This window comes from Haliaeetus leucocephalus, unplaced genomic scaffold (assembly GCF_000737465.1).
Source record: "Haliaeetus leucocephalus isolate CR32 unplaced genomic scaffold, Haliaeetus_leucocephalus-4.0 Scaffold1007, whole genome shotgun sequence".
In the NCBI taxonomy this organism is placed as follows: domain Eukaryota; kingdom Metazoa; phylum Chordata; class Aves; order Accipitriformes; family Accipitridae; genus Haliaeetus; species Haliaeetus leucocephalus.
The window spans coordinates 250,337-276,139 of record NW_010973443.1 but is presented as its reverse complement, the minus strand read 5'-3'; the positions used below and the strand labels follow the sequence as shown (position 1 = coordinate 276,139).

The window sequence follows — 25,803 nt, the reverse complement described above, 5'->3', positions numbered from 1 at the left end:
TTACTGGAAATCATTGTTTTGAAATGTAAAATGCCCCCTTCTCTTGTTTGGGCAATTGAAAAAAAATCACTCAATAAACTCACATGAAGTTTAAAACATTTCACATTTCTAAAAAAACTCATAAGCACTTTTGTAATCCCAGGAATAGACATGCAAGGGTGCCCCAATAAACAGATGGCATTATCATTCAATCAACAGAATAATTTTTCCTTCCTCTAATTACAGGTCATTATTATTATAGCAGATGTCCACAATTTGGAAATACTCTTAGTGCAGGAATATTTGATTGTTCATTACCAGGAAGAGAATTTGAGATTAGAGAAATCAGTTATAATACTGCCTTTGGTATTCCTCTGTTGATAGGTCCTGTGACATCTTCTGAGGAAACTGAGATGACAGTAACACATGTGAAAGATTTAACTTTTTCTGTTGCAAAGCAGCTCCACAGAATCACTGAATTCTCTGAGTTTGAAAAGAGATGTTGAATGTGTAAGTATGCTCAAAGCAGGGTGACAAATGGGTGGTTATTCTGAAAGAAAGACATAAGTGGAGCTCAACACTGGATACTGTCTCATTGAAGAGGCAGAATTTACACATGGTAACTACAGGATTTGTCTTTTTTTATAATTCATTTTGGAATTGGCTTCCTTTTGCTTGTAGTTAACGTTCTTACTTACACGGTTGTATAATAATGATAACTTCTTTTAAGTTTCTATAGTAAACAGTGTGACCAAAAACAATTTAATGAAAGCAGGACTGGTATTACTATTCTTCCTTTAGGTGAAACTGAACTTTGTGGAGTTAAATTCTGCCCTGCAGATATCCAAGTGGCTCCAAGTGAGCTGGTAATAGGATTCGGCTTTACATTTTTCTCACATCATCTGACTCCTGTAAAACTTTGAGACAAAACACAAAGGTGTTGCTTAGTTGGGTAGCTAGACACCGAGAAAGATTCGCTCAGATTCAGTGTTTTTACTGGAGTGAACCTCTCAAAGGCTGGTGCTCAGCCTGGGGAGCAATTTGTGAATATTTTGTTGAAGCATAGTACTCACAGGCACTCTCTTACACTTGCTTTTCAATAACATCAGAAACGAAGACAAGCCCTGGTTATTTTCAGTCTGCTAACATCTACCCATATGTCATTAGTAAAAGCTAAGCATAATTTACTGTACACAGAAGCTATCGAGTTTTCTGGGAGTATCAAACACAACATGATACTGCCACACTTCAGAGCAGAACAGGAGACAACAGAATGTAAGGGATTATGAAACAGCTGGATTTCCAAAGCCCTCCCTTCTCCCCCTCAAGTTGGACAATTTCTTCAGTCTCTTAAAAGTCCAGAACACCAGGGACACGATGGGAACAGGCTGCCTCTGTAAGAGAAGGAAGTGAATATGTGTGCCTCTGTGCAAGGAGCAGCAGGAGCACGCAGTAATTTTGGCAAGGGACTTGACAGCCTCCGTCTTCAGAAAAGAATGGGGAAGGTGGTTTTCCTGCACTAGTATGGGTATTTGATCCACAAACTGTGCAGCTCTGCTGGACTGTAATCATAGCAGTGAGGAAATCAGGCTCTTCAGATGATCTTTGCCCCATGTGTATGAGAGGGGCATTTTGTTCTCTCAGATCCAGAATCTCTCTCAGTACCAATCCTTTTTTGATTTTGTGGGCAGCAGACAACAATTTATTTTACGAAGAGAAAATATTCACAATGAATGATCATTCCCCAAACTCCATGCTGGAATTCCTACAACAGTATCACATAAGCATCCTCAGCAGGGTCTTATTTTTCCATTCCTTTTTACAAGATCAGAACCCCTGTCAATGACTCCTAATTCTAGGGGAAACAGAATGCAGTGGGGTAGTCATGCAGTGGAAAAGAAGTTAAGCCAACGACTGAGGTCACCACTATAAAGGAATAGGAACATATAGCAGAGTTTTTGCTATTCAAATGGCATGGACAAATCAAAAAGAGGATTCAACATACATTAGAAAGTTCATCAGTACTGAAACATTATCTAAAATTATGACTACTGCATGATCCCTCTACCTTTCGCAAAATAAAATTAAATCAATACCTGGAGATACTGTCACGAGAAGCTGCTGAATCTAAACTATCCATTCTTTCAGATGCTTGCAAACCAGAAGCTTGACCGGGATTTTTATCAATTGAGTCCAGTCCTGACTCCTTAGAAAGTTTCATCATGTGGTTCTGGTAGTACATATGGATGCTCTCCCGCGTTGGAACGTTTCCCTGTGGAAGAGAGTGGAGGTAGAGGTACATGGCAGGGGGGAGATGTATTCTTCAAGGGACTGATTTCTTCAGTCATTTGGCATGGAACAGACTAAGGACTGTGCAAACAGCTTCCTAGTAAATAATAACCTCCCACCAGTAGTTCCTTTTTCAGAGTACAAGTCAGATTCTGACTTAAATTACCACTGCACAGTGTTGGGTTTTCAAGCAAAACTGGAGCAATGCAAGCAGTTTCAGGCTATATATAGCCAGGAAAACTCTGCTGGGTGGACTGCAGATCATTCAGCATGAAAATGACGTGTGGGCGGGGACCATGGCTCAACCTATACTCCAGCAACTTTTGAGATATCTCTTTTAGACAGCTTCACTGACTCTAAGAACAATCAAACATCTTATTACTGGTCAGTAGCAGTTTTTCAAACAGAAAAAAAAAAAAAGGAAACCAGGTCATGTACAAACTGATCTAGATTTTCATTAGTGTCCCAAAATAAGAATTTATTCATGAAGTATGGATACAGTTGGAAAACCATGAAAAATACACTGAAGACCTTCACTCTTTCTCTGTGACTTTGAGATCAAGCAAGTTCATGAAAGGATGGTTTTATTAACTGTCAGCCCAGATCTGGGCACAGAATCAAGTCTTTCTGGCTATGATACTGCAATCAAGAATTCTAAAGGCATGTCATAAGAATAAAACTGAGAATTTTATAGCCTGTTCATAGGCAGAAACACATCCAACTCATTCCACTAGCAGTTGCATTGACTTCAGAAGATACACTGAGAGAGAAGATTGCTATTCTTGAACAGTCATTTTTAGGACTTAGAATGAAGCCTTATGCAAGGACTTTTTCCAGCTAAAATAATCAAAGTACTCTAAAATACTGCCCATATTCCATTTATTAGTATTATTAGTTACTAGTATTTCAACTCTGGTCCTCTACGCTGTCCCAAATGTAAAATTTTCAAAATCTGAAGTTTTGTCAAAAAAAAAATAATCTTAAGAACAAAATCTGAAACTCAAGTTTTTAATTAAGTTTTTTTGTATACAAGCTGTGTTGCTTCTGCAGTAATAAACGTGCCATTATGACAGCCTGGCTCTGAAATTATGGCACATGCTACATTCTAGCTCAACTGCAGGTGTGGGATAAAGGACAAGAGCTGTAACAGCAAAAGTGCCCCACAACTAATGGAGGAATCAATTTCAGGTTCTTCTGTAGCTGGAAGAGAGACCAAAGGAACTTCATACATCAGGTTAACTGTCCCCGACTCCATGTCAGAGAAAGAAACACATCACCATGGTGGCTGCAGCAGGTTTCTTGGGCAGCAGTGGCAGGCATGGGACTGCTACAGAGACTTGGGGATGCTATGGAGGGTTTGATGATTCTGATGTTCATGGGTACCAGTATTTCACAGAAGAGGAGAGAAAGATCCTAGAAAAAACCCTGAAGTTGAAAGCTATTGACTAGCGGGAAATTATCTGAAGGGCCCCCAGTACTGGAAGATTTAGGATTGAAGCAGGATATACCAGCCTACACAAGGACATATGAGCTCTACTGTAATCAAAATAGCATCAGGCTGCTGGCAACATGAAATCAAAATAAATAAATAAATAAATAAATCTATTGGGAACAAAGGGTAGGAAAAAATATATTAAGTTGAGGTGAGAAGTAGCAAAGAATGATCAAAATAAGGTCCCCAAAAAGTAATGGCCATAAAAAGGCAGTTAGCCTGCCTTCTGCATAAATGTTAAAAGTCTAAAAACTCAGGGGCGGTGAGAAAGAATCATGTGATTTTCAGTGAGGATGCTGAAATAGCAGGGACTTCTGAGACCTGGGGCAAAAAGGACTACTGCTACAACACTGTACTATCACAGTATGAATTTTACAGCAAGGATGGAATGGAAGATAGCTTGAGAAAGAGGTGGTATGGGTCAAAAAGCATAAAGTCTAACAAATTAAGTAAATTCACTGTGCCAGGATTATCATAGAGCTTCTGTGGGTGGACTTGAACCAATTAATATTCAGAAAGTATAATATGAAGGCTTGATTTTTGACCATCAAACCATGAGTGCACTAGTGCCTGTTAAATACTAAGGAAGATTACAGAAGGTGCCATCAGAATAATAATGTACAATAACTCAAGTTAATCTTCAAATGTACTTATGTAGAATAAGTAAAAGTCATGAAAGAGCCTGCATGCCCAGACACACAAGTCACCAGAATGGAAAAGACCAGGAGGAAGAAGCAAGAAGACATCCTTCAAGAAGTGAAAGTCATGAGGAAAAACAAACAAGAATGAACTTTCTAGAGTTAAATGTAATTTAGCAAATTAGACCAAAAGAGATGCTGAGGAGTAACTTGCTAAAATAAAAAGAAATCTGATAATAAAAACATTTTCAAGAATATCATAAGAATCAGCTGCCAGAAAGCCAGGGTATCAACAGGTGATCAAGGCATAAAGAGGTGTAAGGGAGTTAGGGCAACAGGACAAGAAAAGACTGAATTTTTTCCATTGCTTTTTGCTGCAGAAAATGTCAACGACGTTCCTAGAGTAACTTGAATCCCATGGAATGACTGGATTAATTATTTTATAAAAGACAAGTCTGAGAAGAAACCAATAAACTGAGCACTGACTGGAAGGTCCTCACCCAAGAGCTCTGCAGGAACCAGTGGATGAAACAGTGCCAGGGGAAGAGAAGGTAACACCAATCCTTAAACAGGACTTCAGGAGTGATCCTGAGTGACCCTTGTAAGAAATTGAGTGGTCATGAAATAAATTGACAGCAGACTACATCTACCTCTTGTACTTATCCTCCATTAAAAGACCAGAGACAAAGGGCACAAACCAATGTTTTTTCTTTACAAAGGAAGAAGGTCATTGAGTGGTTCCCCCCAAGGAGTTTTACTGTCCAGCATATTCAGAAATTACCTGTCTAAGGAGGAAAACAGTGATGTGATAAAGTTTGCAGATGAAAAAAAATTATCTGGGATATTCAAGCGTAAAGTTGACTGAAGTACTACTGAAGAACTTGATAAAACTGAGTGACTTGGTAAAAAATGGTAAGAAATGCAATGGGAAAAGTAACCTAAACTGTATATACATAATGACAGGCTTTATGTCAGCTTTTGTTAGCCTTAAAGGTCTTGGACTCAGAGTTTATAGTTGCTGAAAATAGGCAGCATTCACGAAAAATCAAAGGTGCTTGACTGTTAGATCTCACTAGAAAAGCAAAGGAGAACATATCATACTCCTGTATAAATCTGTGATTCACCCACACCTTGAAAACAGTGTGTAGTTCTGGTCATCCAGTCTTAATAAGGCCACATTAAAACTGGAAATCATATGAGGAAGGACAATAAAGATATTCAGAGGCACTGGATGGATTCCATGTGAATAGAGGCTAAAAAGAAAGGGGCTTTTTAACTTGGAAGAGAATGACTGAGGTGAAGACTCCATGCAGATTTATACAATCAGGAATACTAGAGAAAATGGAATACATAGCTGATCCACATGAGACCCCAAAATGATCGGAAGTGGGTTTAAAATGAACAAGAGTAAGTACTCTTAAACACACCATATGGAATGACACTACAGAACTCCGTATTGTAGGATCTTCTGGAAGCCAACATTAAAAATACATTAAAGAGGGACTAGCCAAACTCCAAGAACACAGATTCCTTGGTAGTATTAAACATAATGACCCAGATGCAATTTCTGGTTTAGGGTGCCCTAAACCATCCATTGCCACAAGCTGGGACATATTCCAAAGAAGGATTTATTTTGAATATGCCACATTTCTTTTGCTCTGCTTTATTTATTTATTTATTTGCTATTATTATTATTAACCACTTACTACTGGACACCTTGGGGAAAATAACAGTAACCGAACACTAACACTGAAGCACTCCTCTCTTCATGCTCAGTGCCTCCTGGCCAGACTGAGTACAGATTCCCTCAGACCAGGAAAGCCAGCTTCTCGAACCTCCTGGGGTGGGAGGCAGCCTGCTTATCTTGCCAATAAGCAGATGTCGACAGTGGCTGGGCAATATGGGGCTTTATTAAGGTCAAGAGTACTAATGTGTTGTTGACCTTTTTGACCTATTCATCTCTGAGACAGTCTGCAGCTTTTAACAAAAACTGGAAAGAACTAAAAATGAGGCTTCTATGCCATGTTTCCAGAAATAGTTGGGTAGCTAGTGACATATGTAAAAATAACCTGTGCTTAAAACAAGAGCTTTATCCAACTTCAAGGTATCACCTACTTGCATTTTGAAGATTTAAATACATTTTTAGTTACACTATCAACATCAATCTTTGATAATAATGGGTTTTACCAATACATAACTAGTTTGTGGAGGACCACATAGCTTCACTGCGAGTGAAGAAAATTATGCCTATATTGTCAGTCATTTCCAAGGCAAGTTGGTCTACAAAAAGACTGAAATATTCAGACTGAGGTAGTTTTTGAGCTGTTTAAAATGCCATGCCTTCTCCTCTCTACTTGAATCTATCCTGTCCCCTCAGAAGCACACTTTATCACAGGAATGTTTCAGCCAAATCCTTATATCGACCTCTCAAAGAAATATTTTTCCAATAATTTGTTTTGTGTCCAGCTAATAAATCAAGTAATTTATTATTTATGTATTTATAGAACAGCAAGCAGTAAAAGAGTCCAGACCTATTTTTAAAATGCATGTATAAGTGAGATTTTTAAAATTTTACTTCTTAACACAGTGATCTGAAAAGACAACCTTTCATTTTTCACTGAGCTGGAAATGACATTAGCAGACAAAAAAGACCAAAGGCGTTACCTTCTTAATCTCCCTGGTCAGCATACATCGCTCAATTCTTAGCACAGTGGAGATATCAATGTGCTCTCTTGAGATGGAATTAAGCCAAGCTGTAAAACTGTCTAGTGTTGCCAGGAAGAGGACCCAAGTGAACTTCAAGATATTAAATATCCTCTTGATGATGTTATCTAAAAGAGAGGAAAAGCAACAGAGAGTTAATGAATGCAAATATCTTTCATTGTATTTCTGCTTGCAGTTAGATTCATTTTTTCCTTGTTGTCTAATAATAATAATCCAGGCTGCAAGACCCTGTCATAGCAAGGAATCTCTGAAGATGGTTGGAGGCCTTTTGGCTGTCTGGGGCATCTTCCTGCCTGTATGTCTAGGCTTATCATCCCTTTTCCACGCCGTAACTCCCTGATCCTGCAACTGCTAGTCATATAAACAGTCCCTGATTTTAGAGAGATGCTGTATGTACAGGTCTGCAAAATGAAACCCAAAGATTTGGGCATCTCCTGAGAGCTAGTCAACATCCCCAGCTCCTGTGATCTCAGCAGCCGCTCAGCCAGCGTGTTGAGCTGAACCCCATACCTGTCTATTTACTTGTGTGCATTTCTCTCTGCAAAGTTTGCCTTTTGTGCTTGAACCTTGCTTAGCTGAGTTTTAAACTCTAACCTGCCTAAACAGTCTTTGAATCTCTCCCTGTTTTCCAACCACCTAAACACACCTCTGTGTATTTACTGTTTCCACCCCCTTTCTCTTTTTTTTTAAATAGGCTGCACTACGTCATCAGTGATCTCAGATCAGCTAGCCCAACTAGGACAAATCACATAAATAATTTATGTAATATTACTCTTGCACCATTTTGCCAAAACAGTACACTTTCCCATGAGTAAGGCTTATGGGTTATATACCAACAATAGTAGCTTCATTTTCCTCAACACAGCTGTCTCAAGTTAATTTCTCATTTCAGTAGTTCCTTTAGCATTAGCAACTGCATTTCTCACCCAAAAAGCAGCACTTCCAGGTTATTTTTCTTCCACTCACAAACATACACACCAAGTTATAGTTCTTATACAGCGTTGCACAAATACTGAAAAAATCCTTTCCAACTAGCCAGTTCAAGAGCTAGTAGTCCCTGCTAGGTTGCAAATCCCAGAGCACTAGCTATAAATATCAATTTTAGAGTAACCAGCCTAAGAAATAATAGAAAACTGTCAATAATCTGCCATACAGGGACAAAATATTTGAAATGGATGCTAAGGAGCCAACCTATGTGCTAAAGCATGATGCTTTCAACAACCTCACTTCCTAGCTGTACCACAAGATGGCATGCAAAACTTTGTGGAGTGCACATTCGCTCCTTACAAAGAATGCAAAGGTGAAGTTGTAATAAAGCAAAAGATTTCCTAGGGAAGAATGTGCACATTTCTCTGGGTGTGCAGGCAGGGCTGTATGCACATATATGTGGAGAGAAACTAAGGAAAAATCCATTAGTGGTACCTTCTTGCAAAGTGGATGCTGAAATGGCAGTATGTGCTCATTACCTGAGCAATGCCATGGAACTGGTCTGGTATCTTTGAGCACAAGAGCATTTAGCCCCCTTCACTTGGTCATTTAATTATTTCAATAATATTTTGCTCTTTTTTTCAGGCCTTTTCTATGTCATTTAGAATTGGAGATATTCTATGATTTATCTACTTAAATTTTGTTTCAATGTGCAGGTCTTGAAGCTAAGGAAATCTTGTCATTGGAAATTAAATGTAAGGCTGTTTCTACTTCAAGAAGCATTCATTTCCTCTGAATTCCAGACAATATTATGAATAGGTTAAAAGAAAATATAGCACTCATACACAAAAATATACAACATAGAAATGTTCTTTTTTAACCCACACTCTTCTTCTCTAATATACCATTTCTGCTACTGACTTCAGGAGAATTCCAGCTCTCAGGTTAAAATTATCTTTATTATTGACCACCACTGCATGCCACAGTCTCACCACAGTGCTTTGCCAAGCACTTCCAGTCTAATCTGAAAGGTCATTTTTCTCTCTGGAATGGAGGTGATCTAGTATACATTTTTAATGATGCTGTAGCTGTTCTGGCAGATTTGCTGTTCTCCAGAACTTTTTAAAAATAATCTTCTGGGGATCGATCGCATCTAAACATCTTCAAAAAGGGAAACAAATGTTTATTTTCTGCAGAAACTGTTATTCTAACTCAAAAGGTCAAATGCAGAGGAGGCTTCTCTCTGCCTGAGAGTGTGAGACAGGATTTGATCTAAGGTTAATAATGATACTTATTAACCATTACCATCTAATTTTTCCAACCATCTTCTTTAACAAATTTTACCTAGGACTGGTCAAAGAATTTCAATGAAAATATAAAGCACCTTCAATTGACCATTTCCAATATAAATTAGTTATAAACTTCCTTCTCTTTCCCTAACCCCTGTGTAGCACCAATGGTCTTTCCCTAGAGATGCGTTTAAGGGATTCACCTCAGTGTTTTAACACAGGTAAATGTATCGCCAGTAACAAATAAAAAATCTCCCCAAACCCCACCAAAAAAACCCTATAGCAATGCAACTCATTTATTTGAGACCACTGCTCTTGTGAGAAAGATATGACATCTCCCACATCCTTGTAACATCTTCTACCTAACATATAACATCTATCTGTTACTCATTCAGGGATACTATTCTAACTGGAACTGTGGGAACCAATTTTAAATAGAGAAGAAAAACAGCTTTTGAAGACAAAGTCTCACTCAAGGTAGCCATGATGAAGATTTACGTAAGAGAAGAGTCTGTTTTCTTCTTTTACTCTAGTTAGAAACAAAGAGCCAAGTTTAGATTTATGACCTTTTACACTTCTTTCTAGGAAAACTTTCAATATGGGCAAGATCTTGCAAACTGCTGGTATTTCTTCTGTTGTGCAGAGCATCCTTAACCCTGGTTATGAATGAGAAAGGGTAAGGTTGGGAACATGCCATTTTTTTAGAGGTGATTATTGCACCTTGCTGAATGGGTGAGTATCAGACAAAAGCATTATATTAACCTTGCTAAAACACACTGAAAAAACACAAAGTCTTTGTGCTAATAATAACATATCAGACATTCAAAATCAATGCAGATTTTAACACAGGGCTGTATGCAATCAGGACTGGAAGCTATGCTTAGGTATAAGTTGTTCTCTAAGTAAAATATACAGCAAGTGATCAAGCCTGAGCCTTGTGTAGAGAATGAGTAGTTAATAGTCCAGGAGTAGAAGTTCCTATACTCAGGACTTGTAAATCTGGCAATTGAAAACCTGAAGTAGTTAGGAAGTTCTCACTGCACAGGTTAGAGTGGATTTTGTGGCTTTTACGCAAGCCTGGGATCACCACAGTGCTGTCTCTGTGATACACTGCTCACGCCACTGGTCACAACTGCACCGTAACAGCAGAGAAGCCCTCTTTCTGCCTTCATACCTGGTCCATCAGATTTCTTCTTGACAGGTTCCTCTTCGCTGTCTTCACAGTCTGCATCAGTACCACCTAGTGAAAACAGCGAGTGTTACACCTATAGAAGTGTGGGTGTAAATGCCATTCGAGCTAGAAAATGCTGCAATTACTAAGCAGTAGTGACTGGTTGCTCCCCTGCCACTATAACAGAAAGCACATTTCTGTTCCTGAAGGAGTCAAGCAAGGGGACAACCCTGTCAGCGAAGGTGTTCACAGATGACCACCCCTCCTTGCAATTCGCAGGGGCATTTTCTTACTGAAGAATGCTGCTGAGCAAGATCATCTGTTAGTGTAAACACAGGCAATTTCCCAGTCAGACCGCCTCCACCCTCAGCAGTCTCACCTTCCGCCGACTCACACTCCAGATCATTTCTTCAGCTTCTGCAAAGGGCAACCTGATCAGAGCTTTAACCTCCTCCTGCCTCTGACCCACCAAACCCGAATGAACTGAGTGGCACCTTCAGGTTGAAACGAAGCAGCAGAGTTGGTTTGAGACTACCACATGTTTTTATTTAGGCCTGTAGCAGAAGAGTGACGTAGAGTCGCAGGCAGAACCAAAGGACAGACAAGTGACTCTCCTTCTATTTAATATCCCGTAACTGCAGCTACAGCTTCAGTGGCAGCAGTCAAATTATAAAGCTCCCTCTTTTTGACAGGTGAAGATGCTAAATGGAGTAAAAGTCCAGCTAATTCAGCCTGAATGCCCTCCCCCCCCTTCTCCATCAACAAGTTTCTGAATTTCTATTTTCTTTTCTTGTTTAAAAAAGGAGCAAAAGATTAAGAGGTATGAACCACTTATAAACTGATTTTTTTTTGGAGGCATTCATGATTTTACATGCCCATAAAACCCTATTAACATTTGTATGTTTTCCTTTTGCTGCTGGCTGAATTCACTGTGGTGAATTCACTGGTTCACAGATATTTGGGTTCCTCAGTGAGTACAGCATGGAAAGTGAAAAACATTTCTAGATGTTCTTCCCCATGTATCAACTCAAGCTTCTTAAGGCAACAATATAGGAAATGGGGCAAAAAGAAATAATATGTGGCTATTTCAATGAACTTTTCTTACAGCTCCACTTGAACTACAGATCTTCAGGAACTTCCTCATGAAATAGTTCTTCAACACAAGACATTAAGTCTGTCACATGCAAAACTTTCCCTGGGAATACACATGAATTTATGATCAAAATGAGAGACTTTGAGCAACCCTAGAAAAAGCTGGAGAGCAAGGTAAACCCTTCCATGAGGTGAGGGACTGAAAGGGTAATGTCCTTGCTCTGCCTGATTCTGGCCAAACACCCGGCATTTACACTCCCACATTCTGGAGAAATGCTGTTAACTACCAAGTTATTGGCTTTATAAAGTTACGCCTTCACGGGGTTATGGCTTTCTCTTGCAAGTACTCTACTTCCACAAATGTTTTCATATAGTTGATGTTTTCTGCAATGGGCTGAGTCTTCTTACTTGGCAAAAGTTCTGGGTGTGTGTCTTGCAACTCCTTGGAAAAATACACGTATCTCCCCTTCTCCTTCACACCCCGCAACGCACGCTGTGTACAAGGGAAGGACGTGGCTACGGCCGGCCTTGTCTTCGGCCTGGGCAGTGACAGGCAGCCAGGCAAAGGCTACCTCATTTGTCCAGTTCCTAGCCAGAACTGAGAGCACTGGCCCTCTAAAACTCAGCTGCCTTTCACTACCAGGAACAACAGGCAGTCTAGTTAACGCTACTTTTTTTTAAAATACAGAAGCCTACCTACCATCCCCAGATCCTTTTCGCCTTCGCTTCGCCTCTTTCCCGAAACTTTTCTTCTCTTTGCGCCTCTGTCGTAGTGCTGTTTTAGGGTCAGTAATCCAGGCCTGATAAACAAACTGGAAGGAACAAACTCATTTATTTGAAGGTTCTTCAAGTTTTGAGAGTAAGCCATAGAATAAGCCACAAGCAGGACTATATAGTTTGAGTAAACGCATTCAGATCTGCAGGGGTAAGGAAATATTTTGAATCCCAAATCAAACACCTCCCTTGCAGATCTGCTGAGTTTTCATGTGCTATTTTTGCAAGCATAAAACCAAATGTGAAACACTTGTGGGTGAACCAAGTTTCATTAGAACCCACAAAAATTCGTGCTCTGAACTTCGGGAATTAATGCCCTGTTGTGCATGTGGGCTACTTCACCTGAATCTCTCCATTTAGTTCAGTATTTCTACTTTATCATTTTACAGGCAAGATGCAGAGTAATGGAAACTTTAAGAGAAAGTGCTGCAATCAACTAACTAAAGCATCAAAAGCCGTAGTGATATCTCAGTACAGGTATTCGTGCTTGTACATTCTTCGTACTTCAGGTATTTTTTTTTCACCTCTGCAGATCCCAGTGGAACATTTACAGAGTTGCTCTCTGTGCACAGTCCCAAATCTGACAGTCAGGAATTCCTCAAATTTCATCCTGATTTTGACAATGGCTCCCTTTGTTCCTTCAGATAAGTCACTGATGAATCCTTCTGCTACTGTTTTTCCAGTTGTAGAATGAAGATAGTAATACTTACCTGTGTATCAAAGGGATTTTATGGGGCCAATTCCTGCTCACAGCACTCACTCAGATCAACAGTCTGTTGACCTATATGATTACAGGAAGCATGGAATTGGCCCAAAATATTTATAAATGCTATAAAAGTGAGCACACACGCACAAAAAAAAAAAGTAAACAAAAGTTACCCCAAAGTAACTTTTTGAATAGTTCTGCTCAGGCTGTGAAGAAAGGTTACAGAAAAAAAGCAGTAACACTTGTATCTTTTTGCCCTATATGACATGGAATGTGAATAACAGAACTGTTATAATAAAGTAACTGTATCTTCTCCACAACTCTTTAGGACAAAAGATCTTCTTTTGTTCCATTTATGGTTTTCATTGAAAAGTAGTAATCAACTTCAATTGGCACTGCATTGTCTTCTATTTCTAAGCAACACAGGCTAGTAACAGAGACAGAGCAGGGAGGCACACAGATGCAGACACAAGGGTAAAAAAAAAAGCACAGTAACAAAACAGCTCTATTAATTCACAAGACAAACATGCAGACAATGACAAGAACACACGTGTATCTCAGTGAAGCTGGAACTGCCCCTGATAGGACAGAATGGTAAAATTTCTATTTGGTTTATTTATATTTTTAAAATTTGCATACACAAATTGCTTTGGAACATTAGAAGCAATTTTTTAAAACTGTCAAACTGACTTTTAATGAATTTAAAAGGGAAAAATACTTTGTTCTGTTTTGTGAATACATACAACAATGGAGAGGAACTTACTTTGGTACTGTTGATAAGAAAATTCTCTTCCAAATCTCTCAAGGTCTGTACATTTATTTTTATATGTCTGACTTGTTCAAAACAAGCACCACATAAGAAAATACGTGGGATCAGAGGCACTGGTCTCTCTTTGCTTTGTAATACGTGTTTTCTACTGAAGGTGATCTGGGGGAATGGTGATACTTCAGTGACCCAATACTGTGTTACTGAAAGTCAGAAACTGTCAAAATCTGCTACTGAACAGTTAGCTGAGAAACTGTAGGCTGGCCACAGTCATAGTATGAATAAAGAAACTGGAGGTAAAAGGAAGACTTGGAAGAGGGTAGAAGATTAGAATGAAGAAAGGGCATTTGATTAATAAATTTAATGTAACTACTTATGGTAAGCAGTGGATATTTTAAGAGCTGACTGGGTGCACACATATCTATTACTTCAGATTTTTACCACTGGACCAACTTTAAATGCAGTATCTTTTAGGCCTTGGGGCTGGTACGCTCCTTCTGTAACACTCGCTCCTTACAAATACCATGTCACATATATGGAGTGTAAAATGATACACAGTGCTCAAAGGTAGGAAATGCTAAATGTATTCAAGGAAGACAAGAAAGAAGATGCACAAATCTTTTTAATGATGATGAAGGCCAGAAAAGTAGACCTAAAAGGGGCAGAATGTGCATTTTACAAAGGTTTTACCAACTTTCTGAGATCAATTACCACAGTGTCCATAAGATACATGCAACCTGATGTGACCATCTTGTATAGCAGTATCAGAAGAAAATGAGAATTTGGGTCTGCATTTTCTCTCAGGGTTGCACTTAAAAAGAGATAGACCACATTTCTTGTGGCTTGACCACTCCAAAAGTATGAAATGTATTGCATTTACTAGGAGTGAAGCTTTGGCTGTCATTATTTTCTTCAATCATTCATATAAGAGGAAAAATGCAGACGAGGAGAGAGGTATACATTACATCAGGAACTATGGGATGGGTCACATACTGAGCACTCACAAAACGTCAAGTACCTTTGCTGCTTTGATTAAATACTGAAGAATAGTTTTGGGTAGTTTAATGACAGACTTTGGCAAGGCTAAAATGGCTGAAGCAAATTTCCCAATAGCTCTCTATAAAGAAGGACAAAGCAAGAGCAATTAGTAGAAAACAAGAAAATATTAATAAAAAGTATCTACTGAATGATTGTATCTAGATTATTAAGACCAAATTTACATTCATAGGCTCGAATATGAAAAAAGAGCACTTGTGACGTTCACAATAAAATTTCAATAACATGATTCTTAACTGCCTGTGTTCTCTAACAAATAAAATCTCCAAGTTAACCCTTGAAGTGACTATTGCACACAATTTACACTAAAAGAAAAATCAACAATTAAAAATAATTCTTTAGCAGACTCTACAACAAACAAGGTCACTTTGCTAGTATTTTTATTAAGACCATGTGCATGGTGATGGAGGGCAAATAAGGTATGTTGACCAAATGATGAACAAGCTTTTCATAAACAAAACCAATTTTCTGTTCTATATAACTCCCCTCCTACAAAAAGCCATCCAACATCTTCATGTTGCACATATTGCAGAACTGGCCACCTATACAGAACGTCTGACCAGATTTTTGAAATAAACAGATCCTCCATCCTCAGATTAATAGTTTCTGCACGGAGCTTTAGTAAGTAAGACCAAATGAACAAAATCCACAAAACCCAGAGTAAATGAAAGAATCTGATTAGGTTCTGACCTCAAGTTTAGAACTCTCTAAAATCTCAGTGCTTGGCACCAGCACATCTGAACAAAATGTTGTCACCAGTTTTTTAAAAAATCAGCAGAAACAAGAATGCAAACCTTCCTCTGTATCTGCATGAAAACCAGAAAGAAAAAATGACCTAGAAATTCATGAGCCATTTTTATGGTCCAAGGTGAGTTAAATGCAAAATATAAAAAAAATTAGTGTAAATAGCAGAAAATAAAACTTATCACATTAATTTTCATCCAGATTTGTTTTGCCTTTTTTAAGGACAGGAAAGTCTTTCCATGTCATTACCACATAGGCAGTTTAACAAATGTGATCAGTTGGTAATGTAATATAAGTATATAAACTAAAGGCACATTGTATCAATTAATTAAAGTATTTCTTCTTGAAATTCACTCATGTTGTCTGGGAAGCTTTGTTTGAAAGCTGTTGGCATAAGGAATAGAAGAGCGCGGAGGCAGTTTCTTGCTCTTGCTTGGGCTGGGCTTTCAGTAATGTACCAGTTCTGCAGTGACGTGAGCTTGCATGTCGATAGGAATACTCATCTGCAAAAAGCTACCCCTTTGCTTAAGCTTTAAAGTTACTGATCTGAAAAAGTTCTTTGGTATTTCTGAAAATTTTCAGCAAGTAAAACTTTACTCTTATGAAGATTAAAGCAATACTACATGCATGAGTAGTGCACTAACTTCTTCACCCAAGTTCTGCATTTAAGCCAGTGGATTCAATACCTGGTACTGTCTAACATCAACCAGTCTATATGCAGGAACCCAGTTAGGAAAATTCAGCTATCTTTTTAACATTACAATATCCTCTTACTTCGACACAGTCTGTCATTTAAAATGCAAACATATTAGTTAACATTATCCTGAAAAAGAAAAGAGAGAAAGTGATGTGGTCTCCTTCTGTAATTTTAAACGTTAAGCTCTTTATAACCCAAGGATGTATTTCTCTGGTCCACTAGGACGAATAATAATAATTTTTATTTTTTTAAGTAGGTATTCTTTTCTATGAAAAATCGCTTACTTTTGGGATCATTTCTTCATGGAATGGTAACATCCACTCAAAACCAGAAAACCACTGAAGCACTGTACAGCAGTGCCAGAGGCAAGTCAGCTTCCTCACTTGTCTTTATTGCAGTGCAGAAAAAATAAAGCTCAGATTCTTAACCTTTGTTTTTGTATTTTTGTTTTCTTCAGGCTTAAGTGAATGAAGATATGATTTCACTACAGTTTCTGTAGGAATCTGGCAATGCTTAAAACAGGCAAACTTGCATTTTAAATTGGCAAGAAATTTCATTTCCAATACTTTTCAGGTCTACTTTAGATGTACTGGCTGCTTTAACATATGTGCCTGTGTTATGAGAAGCCTACATTTTTTTCCAGATGTCAACTAGAAAGCAAATTACCATAAAGTACCTGAAAAGCAGATTTTTTTCGAGGCTCTTCCTCTTCTTTTTTCTCCTCTTCCTCTTCCTCTTCACTATCCGTCTCAAACAAATAATAATTTCCACTTCTGACCACTAAGTGAAACAAAATATTTTCTTATTTTTCTGAAAATTCTTTTCTCAACTGCCCCAAGACCTATGAACAGCCAGCCAGTCATTTAAAAATTCATAACCAGGAGAGGTGAAAACAGAGAAGAAGCAAGAGATGAAAAGGTCTCAGGCAATTTATCTGATGTTAGTCTGCGATACTTTGGGCATGAATGGGAACTATACAAGAACTAAGGAAAACGTCACCATGAGAAGAAAATGTAAAGAAAAAGCTTGAAGTATATCAAGTTACTAGGTTACATTTTTTAGAAAAAAATGGCAGTTAAGTCTAAATTAACTGGGAACTGATGGTTATTTGAGGGAGTAAAAAAAGCCCAGCAGGTAAATAAATGAATTTACATGAACAGTACCACTGGACAAAAAATACAGAACTTCTCTTTAAAATGCTGAGGCATCCTTTAAACTACAGAATGGGATGGTATTAGTCAATGCTTTCTTCAAACATTTAAGCTTTGATGAGGTAATGGAAAACCTTGGTTTGTTTGAAGCAAATCACTTGGATTCTACTAACGTGATCGCAAATGAGTTTCAATTTTTTGCCCATGGATTCAGAAAGATTCTGAAACCTTGATACAGTAAAGATGCACAGTGAATAAGCTAGGCCTTATATCCTTGAACAGAAGCAATGTTTTTATTTCTCAGATGGTAACAGGCCTACATGAATGAACAAGGGAAAAAAAAGAAATGAAAAATAAGGTAATGAGCAAGAGAAAAATCAAAATCACAGCATTACATTCAGCAGTGAAAACTGGTAAATCATTTCCACATTTAAGCTGAGATATTTAAAGTAACAGTTACTTAGATGAAATGTCACACAATCTGGATATATGGAGCAATACGTATTTATATTGAAAATTATATTTGACCCTCATTACAGGTTTCTGGAAAAGTAACAATTGCTTTAATTCAATCATACCTTGAATTTGACACAGATCCTCTGTGCACAGATGACCACACATGACTATCATAGAAACCTCAGGGTAAGCACACTGTGAAATTTGCCAGAACTCTATTGGATCCGAACTTCAGCACCTAAAACTCCCTCACAGAGGGAATTTTGTGCCTCATGTGCCTGGTTATGAATTTTAACAGAAATGCTTGCTCTGCAGAGGGACACAGAGTCCACTTCAGCAGTTCTAATTGCTGAACTGAGGTGAAAAGAAAGTTTGGAAATTTCTTGGATCAAGCAAATTAATTATTTGGTGTCGGGTCTTCTAAGAATGCCCATTTAAAGTACATTAAAGAGATGAATGTCTTTTAAGAGCCAGTAGTCTGCAGTTCTTTTTCACAAAAACGTATCTTGTAGTCAGCAACAGAAATTGTCCACACAGAAGATCAGCAGGATAAGGTCTGACATCTAAGGGAAACCTCCACTGCAGCACAGTTCCTTAAAGGCTCAGAGTAGCACCTGGTCAAACTTGGAACACCTGAGCTGGCAGAAAACAAATCTACAATGATCCCCCTCCAGAACTTTTAGGTTAAAGTGTATCTGAGGGGACACTGTAATGTAGCAGTATGTCTCTTTTACAACTAACGAGGGAGGTATGATTGAATAGCAATAATGCATTCTTGCACACATCAAAATGGAATAAGAAGTGTGTTAGTCACCTACAGGGATTACTAAAGACACCAAATTCTACTAGTAAGACAATTCATGGCCAGACTGGACTTGGGGGACCCCTCTCCTACTGCAAAGTGTGACTTTCTACTGAGAAAAGGGACTTGCAGGCTTTCCTTGTGGGATGAGCTGGAGGAGGCAGAAGGGGAGCCATGCAGGAGACGTCAGCATCCTCTCATAATCTGCTTGTGCCCAGAAGGAAAGAGCTCCCCAGGGCAGCTGCAAGCACCATCCTTTGCACTACATCAGACACAACTCTGTGCCCCAGGAGAAGCTGAGGACCTTGAAGCATGTGGCCCTAACTCCTGCTGATCTTTGTGGGGCTCCCTAAGTAATCCACAAGCACAGGAGGAACCATACCTTCCTGCGAGGGAGAGTGTGAGTGAGTGTCAGTGAGGAAAGCCTCAGTGATGTTTCCTATCTGTTCTACTCAGACCCAAATTCACGACTGTGTTTTAATTCCTATGATATACAAAATGAGGTATCTTTCTGTATAGTAAAATCATAACAAGTAGCATAAAAATAACAATAAAAATCTAAATTAAATATCAGAATTGGCATGAAACTTCAAGCTTGAACGACTTCAATATATACATATATACAGGCACAGCCACAAACTCAGTTACTGAGATGAACACCCATGTGTAGCGGAATGCTGCAGTTAAGCACAGTGTTTCAAAAAGGACAGATGGGCAATATCAGTCTATTTCTAGTCTGTATGTCTGTGAACACTGACTGTCAGGGCCACGTTTCAGTGAGTGTGGATGCAAGCAACATGGCAGGCAACCATGTTTGCAGGATAAGGGTCTGTGATGTTTCCCACAAGGTTTTGCATTATTGCAGTAAATAATTTCAAGAATGCTCACTGTTTAAATACCAAAATGCAAGTTGCTACCTAAGAACATTAAATAATGAGGGTGAAATAAGTAGAAGCCAAAGTCAATGTCTCTCTTTGAGCAGTTCTTCTTATTACAAAACCAGTGGTGAATAAACAAAAGACCATATCCCATTCCTTCAAAATCACCGTAGCTTGAAATTCTACAGTAAAAACTCACAAATTTTAGTTTTGATCTGTTTTGTCATTGTTGTTCTTAATGAAACTAAAGGGCAAGAAGTTTATTTTCATAAGACTTTTGAAAAGGGATAGGTCTCTCTAAAGTGGCAGTGTGCCCTTTAGAAAAATAAAGAGAGGCACAGTTTACTTGTGACTTGATAGAAATAAGCATACGACATTCTGTTTAACGCTGTTGGCAAATATATATGCTGGAGTTATAAATAAATACACACAGGTAAATGAAACAGTATGTAGATGTGTAAAAGTGTTACTTGGAGTAACTCTTTTAAACTAAATGACCAGGCACAATATAGACATTCATATTTAACTCTGGTCAGTGCTATACACTTGAATATTTTTTAAATCTTCAGAGGTTATTAAATACCTCATGTCTGAGTTCCTTCAACAAAGATCCAATAGAAGAGAGAGATTGCAGTCTACTCAGTTTTCTTGTTTTACGCAATCCACAACATAGGGAAGAACTGTATTCTATGTCTGGAGTGGGCTAAAAACAAACTAACTTATCATAATGCAACAATGGTATGAGCGATGCAGGCTAATAATTTCTTGTGCACAAGGCCGAACAGATTTCTGCTGTCAGTTAAACACAAAAAAATGGAAATAACAAAACAACTGGCATCAACAGTACATTAAAGTGTGATCAGAGATATTCAGCTGAGCTCTACAGAGCCTAGTCCTGGGAATAGTCTTGCTGCCTTACTGTGGTACTCAGATTTCCACAGCTGACAGTAGAATGACTGATGAACCATGAAAAAAGATGTATGATGTGTGTACATGAAAAAGAAATTATGACTGATCTTAGAATGCATTGGCAAACCTTCACCTTCAAATTTTTAAATATACTGTGCTTTGCAGTAGGGGGGAGTTAAGACTTTTGAGGCAAAAGTAAGATGCTTTTTGGTACATGTTTATTTGTTTTGATATTTTTCTAAGAATGCCCAAAGTATCATGAGCTAGCTATGCTTCCAACACACAGAAGTTCAAAACATGGTTAAACTCACTCCTTGAAGATTTGGAAAATCTTATTTTGAAAAAAACAAGCCTTCTATCAAGTCACAATCATAAAATCAGGCATAAAACAAACAGGTCATGGGAATGCCTTCATTCTGGTCAAGGATATAAGGGTTAAATCCACATATTTGTAAGATGATTGAGAAAACCTACTGGAAGCATGATCAACCCAAGGCCGCCACCACAGCTTTTTTTTGCCCTTGGCTTTCTCTTTGTCTGCTTCTCCTAAAATAAAATATGTCCAAATATTAATTTTACAAAATGAGAAACATGTTTCTTACACTGATTAGTCATTTTTAATTTCTCTCAAAAGAGCTAAAATTTCATGAGCACATCAGATGTTAGATCTACTGAACACATTCAATATTAAAATCATTCAGAAGCATGACCACTAAGCAGAAATACTCTGGTTTATGCAGCAGTTAAAACAGCATTCTACTCTAAAACAGCTAAAAAGTTCAGGTTTGTGTTTTAAAACACACAGTCACAGTTGAGTGTAATTTCAGGAGGAAAAGATTTTCCCTCGTCTCAAATCCCCTTACATTTCAGGCTCCAAAAAGTTTAAATCCAGTAAGTGCTGATCCCAAGTCAGTGCTAGAACTGTGGCACTGGATAGGTATCATTTTATCTGTTCCCATGTTTTAAACCACATTTAAAAGTACGCAAACATTTCAGTGACTAAAAAACCCTCACAGCATCCAGAAAATGTTGCCGGAAAAATGTGACTGCTACCTATTTGTAACACTGTGGTTGATATATAATGACTTTGTTCAAAACAAACTTCTGCTGCTATTCAGCTCTTTGCCAACAACTGAAAATTAACCAAAAGTAACCTTACAGAAAACCATTTTCTCTAAACCTTCTTGCAGTACAAAAATCCCACATTTTTTTGGCTAAATCAAACTCCAAACTGGTACTGAGCTAACAACCTTGTTATATGATGACAGTTTTGAAGAACAATTTATCATTTGTCCAACTATTAGGTCCTTAGTGCTCAACCGCAATTACGGTACAACAATAGCTAATGGTACCTTCGTCATCTTCTTCAGAAACCTTCCGAACCTCTGGCCCCTCTGAGGACTCCTGGGTCATGCTTAGCATCCTCTCTTTACCTTTTTTGTATTTTTGCTGCCTGGCTTTGATGCGATCCATTCTAGCAAAAGGAAGAATCTTATTAGATTGATGTCTTCACCCTTTCTGACCCACCCTGAAAAACAAGTGTTAAACACATCCATTCACACTCACGCACTCCAACATTTCTAATGGAAAGATACATTCCACACTGTCATTAACCCTGCCCTTAAACATAAGGAGTTAAATGGCTCTGAAGGGGCTGGCTGGAAGGGTCAAGCCTAGATGTTTGCCCACTGGTCAGTGAGAGCTGGGGTGCATGCTATCATATGAGTGTTTTACCTATTCCCCCTCAACTATCTCTTATCATTTAAAAAGGAAAGAATTGCTGTCAGGAGCTACAACACAGCAAATGAAGCTCTGAGAAAAATGGACTTCTGCCTAATGCAGTGGTTTTCCTGAAACTTGCCACTCTGAACCAGGGATGTGGCTGTTCCTGCACTATTTGTGCTACATCTTCACCCCTGAAGCTCCTTTGTCCCACGTATCTAGAAACGCAAAAGACTTAAACTGGTTCAGTTTTGTCCAGATGTAGGCAAGCCTTCAATTCTCCTTCTTGCAATCCTGTAGAGTTAGCACAATCTGGTCTTTTAAGACTTCTGTGTTTTCACAGTTTTTAAAATGGTAGTAAAAAACCCCTGAAATCAACAGGAGTAAGTTCTTTCAATACAACTGGATTAGAAGCAAATGATTCACTAACTTCAGTGATCAAAATGGACTTAAATACATTTATTAATCTGTCCATTTGTTAGGGAAGAACCACCCATTAGAGAGGAAAAAACTCTTTCATCTCAGCTAGTTGCTATTATTCAATAGATAATTAGATTTCTTTCCCTGTATCATTTATCTGCTGCTGAAGCGACGCTACATCAGTCAGGACAACTTGGTTGTTCAAAACTTCTGGCCATGCCCTTCATCCTAACTAGCCTAAACGGTATGAAATACTGATGCATATTATTGAATGAAATAAAACAAGCACCCTCTAATGTTGAAGTCAGACATCCTCCAAACACAAACTAGCGATTTTTAGAGAAACATACATCAGCTTTGGCATTATTGCAAGTAGTATCATCTCCTTGATCTTAAACTCTGCAGAACTAACAGAAATTAATGATTTCCAAGACAGGCACGTCCTGTCAATTGGGATAAGACTGACACAAGCATAGAACAGCAACAGCAGCAGCCCAATACATCATCGGGGGGAAACCCCAGGCATACGGGTAGGGAGCCCAGTCCCTGCAGCCTGCTGATGCTTCTTCAATTATGCAGGCATGGAAGAAGCTGTCAGGTGTGGGCTTTGACATCTGGTTAGGAAACAGTTACGGCTTTTCATGCATGGTGGTGGAGGAGCTTTGAAAGCTTTTTGCAGTTAGTAAAAAAGCATGCTGGCTGCACCCAAGAGAAAGCAGAGTGGCTTACTGGCTGTATAAACAGAAAGGATCTCCAGGCCAGTTAAGCTGAATGCAAATATCTTCAGTGAAGGTAAACATATGTATTTTGCACTCAAGCGCTAGCAGAAGAACCACAAATGAAACGGAAGCAACAGGCATACAGCAAATTTTACTAGGAATACAGACACACAGAACAAACTTCTAATAATGGTAAAGTCAGTGAGAATATTGTCATCCATTGCAGCAGGGCCAGGATGCTACTCAGCTTCCTTAGCCCATAGTGATTTCAGGCTATTTGGGTGGCTCTTAACTACAGCTTCCCTAACTAGGCCCTTTGCTGTTCCAATTTCTGGTTGTTTTTTTTTTTTTTTTAAATCCAGTTCCTGTGTCTCAGTCTCCTATTTTCTAACCGTCTAGGCTTGCACTTTCAAGTGAGACAGGGTTAATATGGCACTTCTGATTAGTAATCTGCCTACCCTTTCATGATTTTCATTGGGGATTTGCATTTGACTGTCCTATTCTTCTGAGAGATGGGGAGAGACAAATTGAGAGAACAGCAGGATAATTAGTGGAGAGAAAGAAAGAGCAAAAAAGATCCCCCCCCGCCCCCCGCCGTTTCATCTGCATTGCATGCATTCATACTACACAAAACAGGATAACCCAAAACTACAACTGAGCTGGACCTCTACCAAAGAAAAAACATAGCAGAGATACAGATCATCTCTTAAAGAGAAGACTGCATGGTCATGTTACTAGGTTACTCAGGTGTGGAACAGTTAAAAGCTGATCTTCTTAACCTGTCATCATTGGATTTCTAAGGTTTAGAAGAACCTTCAGAATAAGCAGGAGGGTTCACACCTTCTCTCTTGATTTACAGGAAACATCTGTTTCCATTACAATTTCAGGCTCACTGAGGAGCAGGTAAGTCAGTCCATTCCACTTCGATTCTTTATGTTAACTTCACAACCTTTGGTCCTAGAAATGTAATTCTATGTTTAAATGAAAGTTTAGATTCTGCTGTATGTTGTCTTTTTGGAAAAGATGACTCTAAAACTACATAATATTTGAATACCTAAGATCTCTGAATGCCCAGAGAGTAATTTTTGTAATTGCAAAATCATACTTCAAAACCTGATCAGCATTTCTATAAAAGAAGGTGCTAGATAAATACCAACAATCAGTGAAATACATGCACATATATGTGTGTATATATATATAAAAATACATTAAATACATACTGTCTTTTCAGTTGATCCATTGATTTTTTTTCCTCTTCAATTCTTGCCTTTACAGCCTTGACAATTGTAGCCTGGAAAAGCTCAGCACCCCTACAGCAGAAATGGGGGCAGAAGAAAGGAAAAAAGGAAAGGAAACATTAAATGTTTCTAAGTTCCTTTATGCCAGCTAATCACAGAGAACTCTGTGTTCTCTCTGTACATGACCTCATCTGCATAAAACAAAACTAATCCAAGGCCTGAAAGAAATAATCAATTACTCCAGAATACCAATCTGTTTACAGTCAATCATTTCAAGATCTGGGGCCAAATGCTGTGATCCCTATTCAGCCTGGAAGTCCCTCTAGCAGCTATTCAAGGAACTCAGTTTCCAGTCCTCAAGGACACAGAACATGGGTGGGTTCAAGGCCGAGCTAGGACTTCTTGCACACCTCCAGGATTTGGTCTTTATAGTCATGTCAACGTTACAATCGCCTTGTCCCTCTGCCTCAGCCCCCTGGAAGTTGTGAGCAAAGTCCAGCTTTATCCAGGGCCATGACGAGCATAGCTTCAGCTTCACTTTTACCCTCTGAACACTACAGTGCTTTCAATCTGATGACACAAATCCTTGAACAAGTTTCTGGTGTGCCAAAAGAATACGGCTTCTAACTCCATTTCATTAGAAATGTAATTGACTCATTGATTTGGATGTCCAGATCACACATCTTGGCTATTCTTCATTATTCACTCATCAGCTCTTGAAGACTGTCAAAGAGCCTCGAAGTCTCTCTCAAAGAAGTAGCATAGATTTAAAGCCTTTCTTCTGTCAGGAATTCAGTAAGAACAGCTATAGTTTCAGAAGTCTACTTCTAATTAATTTTTCAACCATGTTTTCTGTGAGATTATTCATTCTTCCATGTAATACGCAGGATAACCACAACTACATTTTTTTCAAAGGAATACAATCAAGACTAGGCATCATTATTGTCCCCAAGTATGGTAAAGTACAACAAAGAAGCACACGTTCTCCTTAGCAACTTGATCACACCTGAATTCTTAGGGATTATTGAAAACTGTCACTGGATCCTCATTGCAATTGTTTGAATCACAATTTAATCTTATTTAGGTGAGGTATTTGTTTTTCACAGTATTAACTTTAACTAGAAGACAGGCTCAGACCATGCTGTCTGAATCCAAACCTGACCT

The 25,803-nt window shown here is 38.5% G+C and overlaps 1 protein-coding gene across 1 annotated transcript in view; it reads right to left on the bottom strand.

Moving 5' to 3' along the window:
* The window catches only part of PIEZO2 (piezo-type mechanosensitive ion channel component 2), a gene marked incomplete at its 5' end in the record, with an annotated part of 254,536 nt that overhangs the window by 27,385 nt on the left and 201,348 nt on the right, over positions 1–25,803 (bottom strand). The window contains 8 exons of the mRNA XM_010584880.1: positions 2,076–2,251; positions 7,063–7,229; positions 10,513–10,578; positions 12,302–12,413; positions 17,021–17,124; positions 21,015–21,086; positions 21,893–22,014; positions 24,622–24,711. Coding sequence (XP_010583182.1) covers positions 2,076–2,251; positions 7,063–7,229; positions 10,513–10,578; positions 12,302–12,413; positions 17,021–17,124; positions 21,015–21,086; positions 21,893–22,014; positions 24,622–24,711 — 909 coding nt within the window. The remainder of the gene's footprint in view (positions 1–2,075; positions 2,252–7,062; positions 7,230–10,512; positions 10,579–12,301; positions 12,414–17,020; positions 17,125–21,014; positions 21,087–21,892; positions 22,015–24,621; positions 24,712–25,803) is intronic.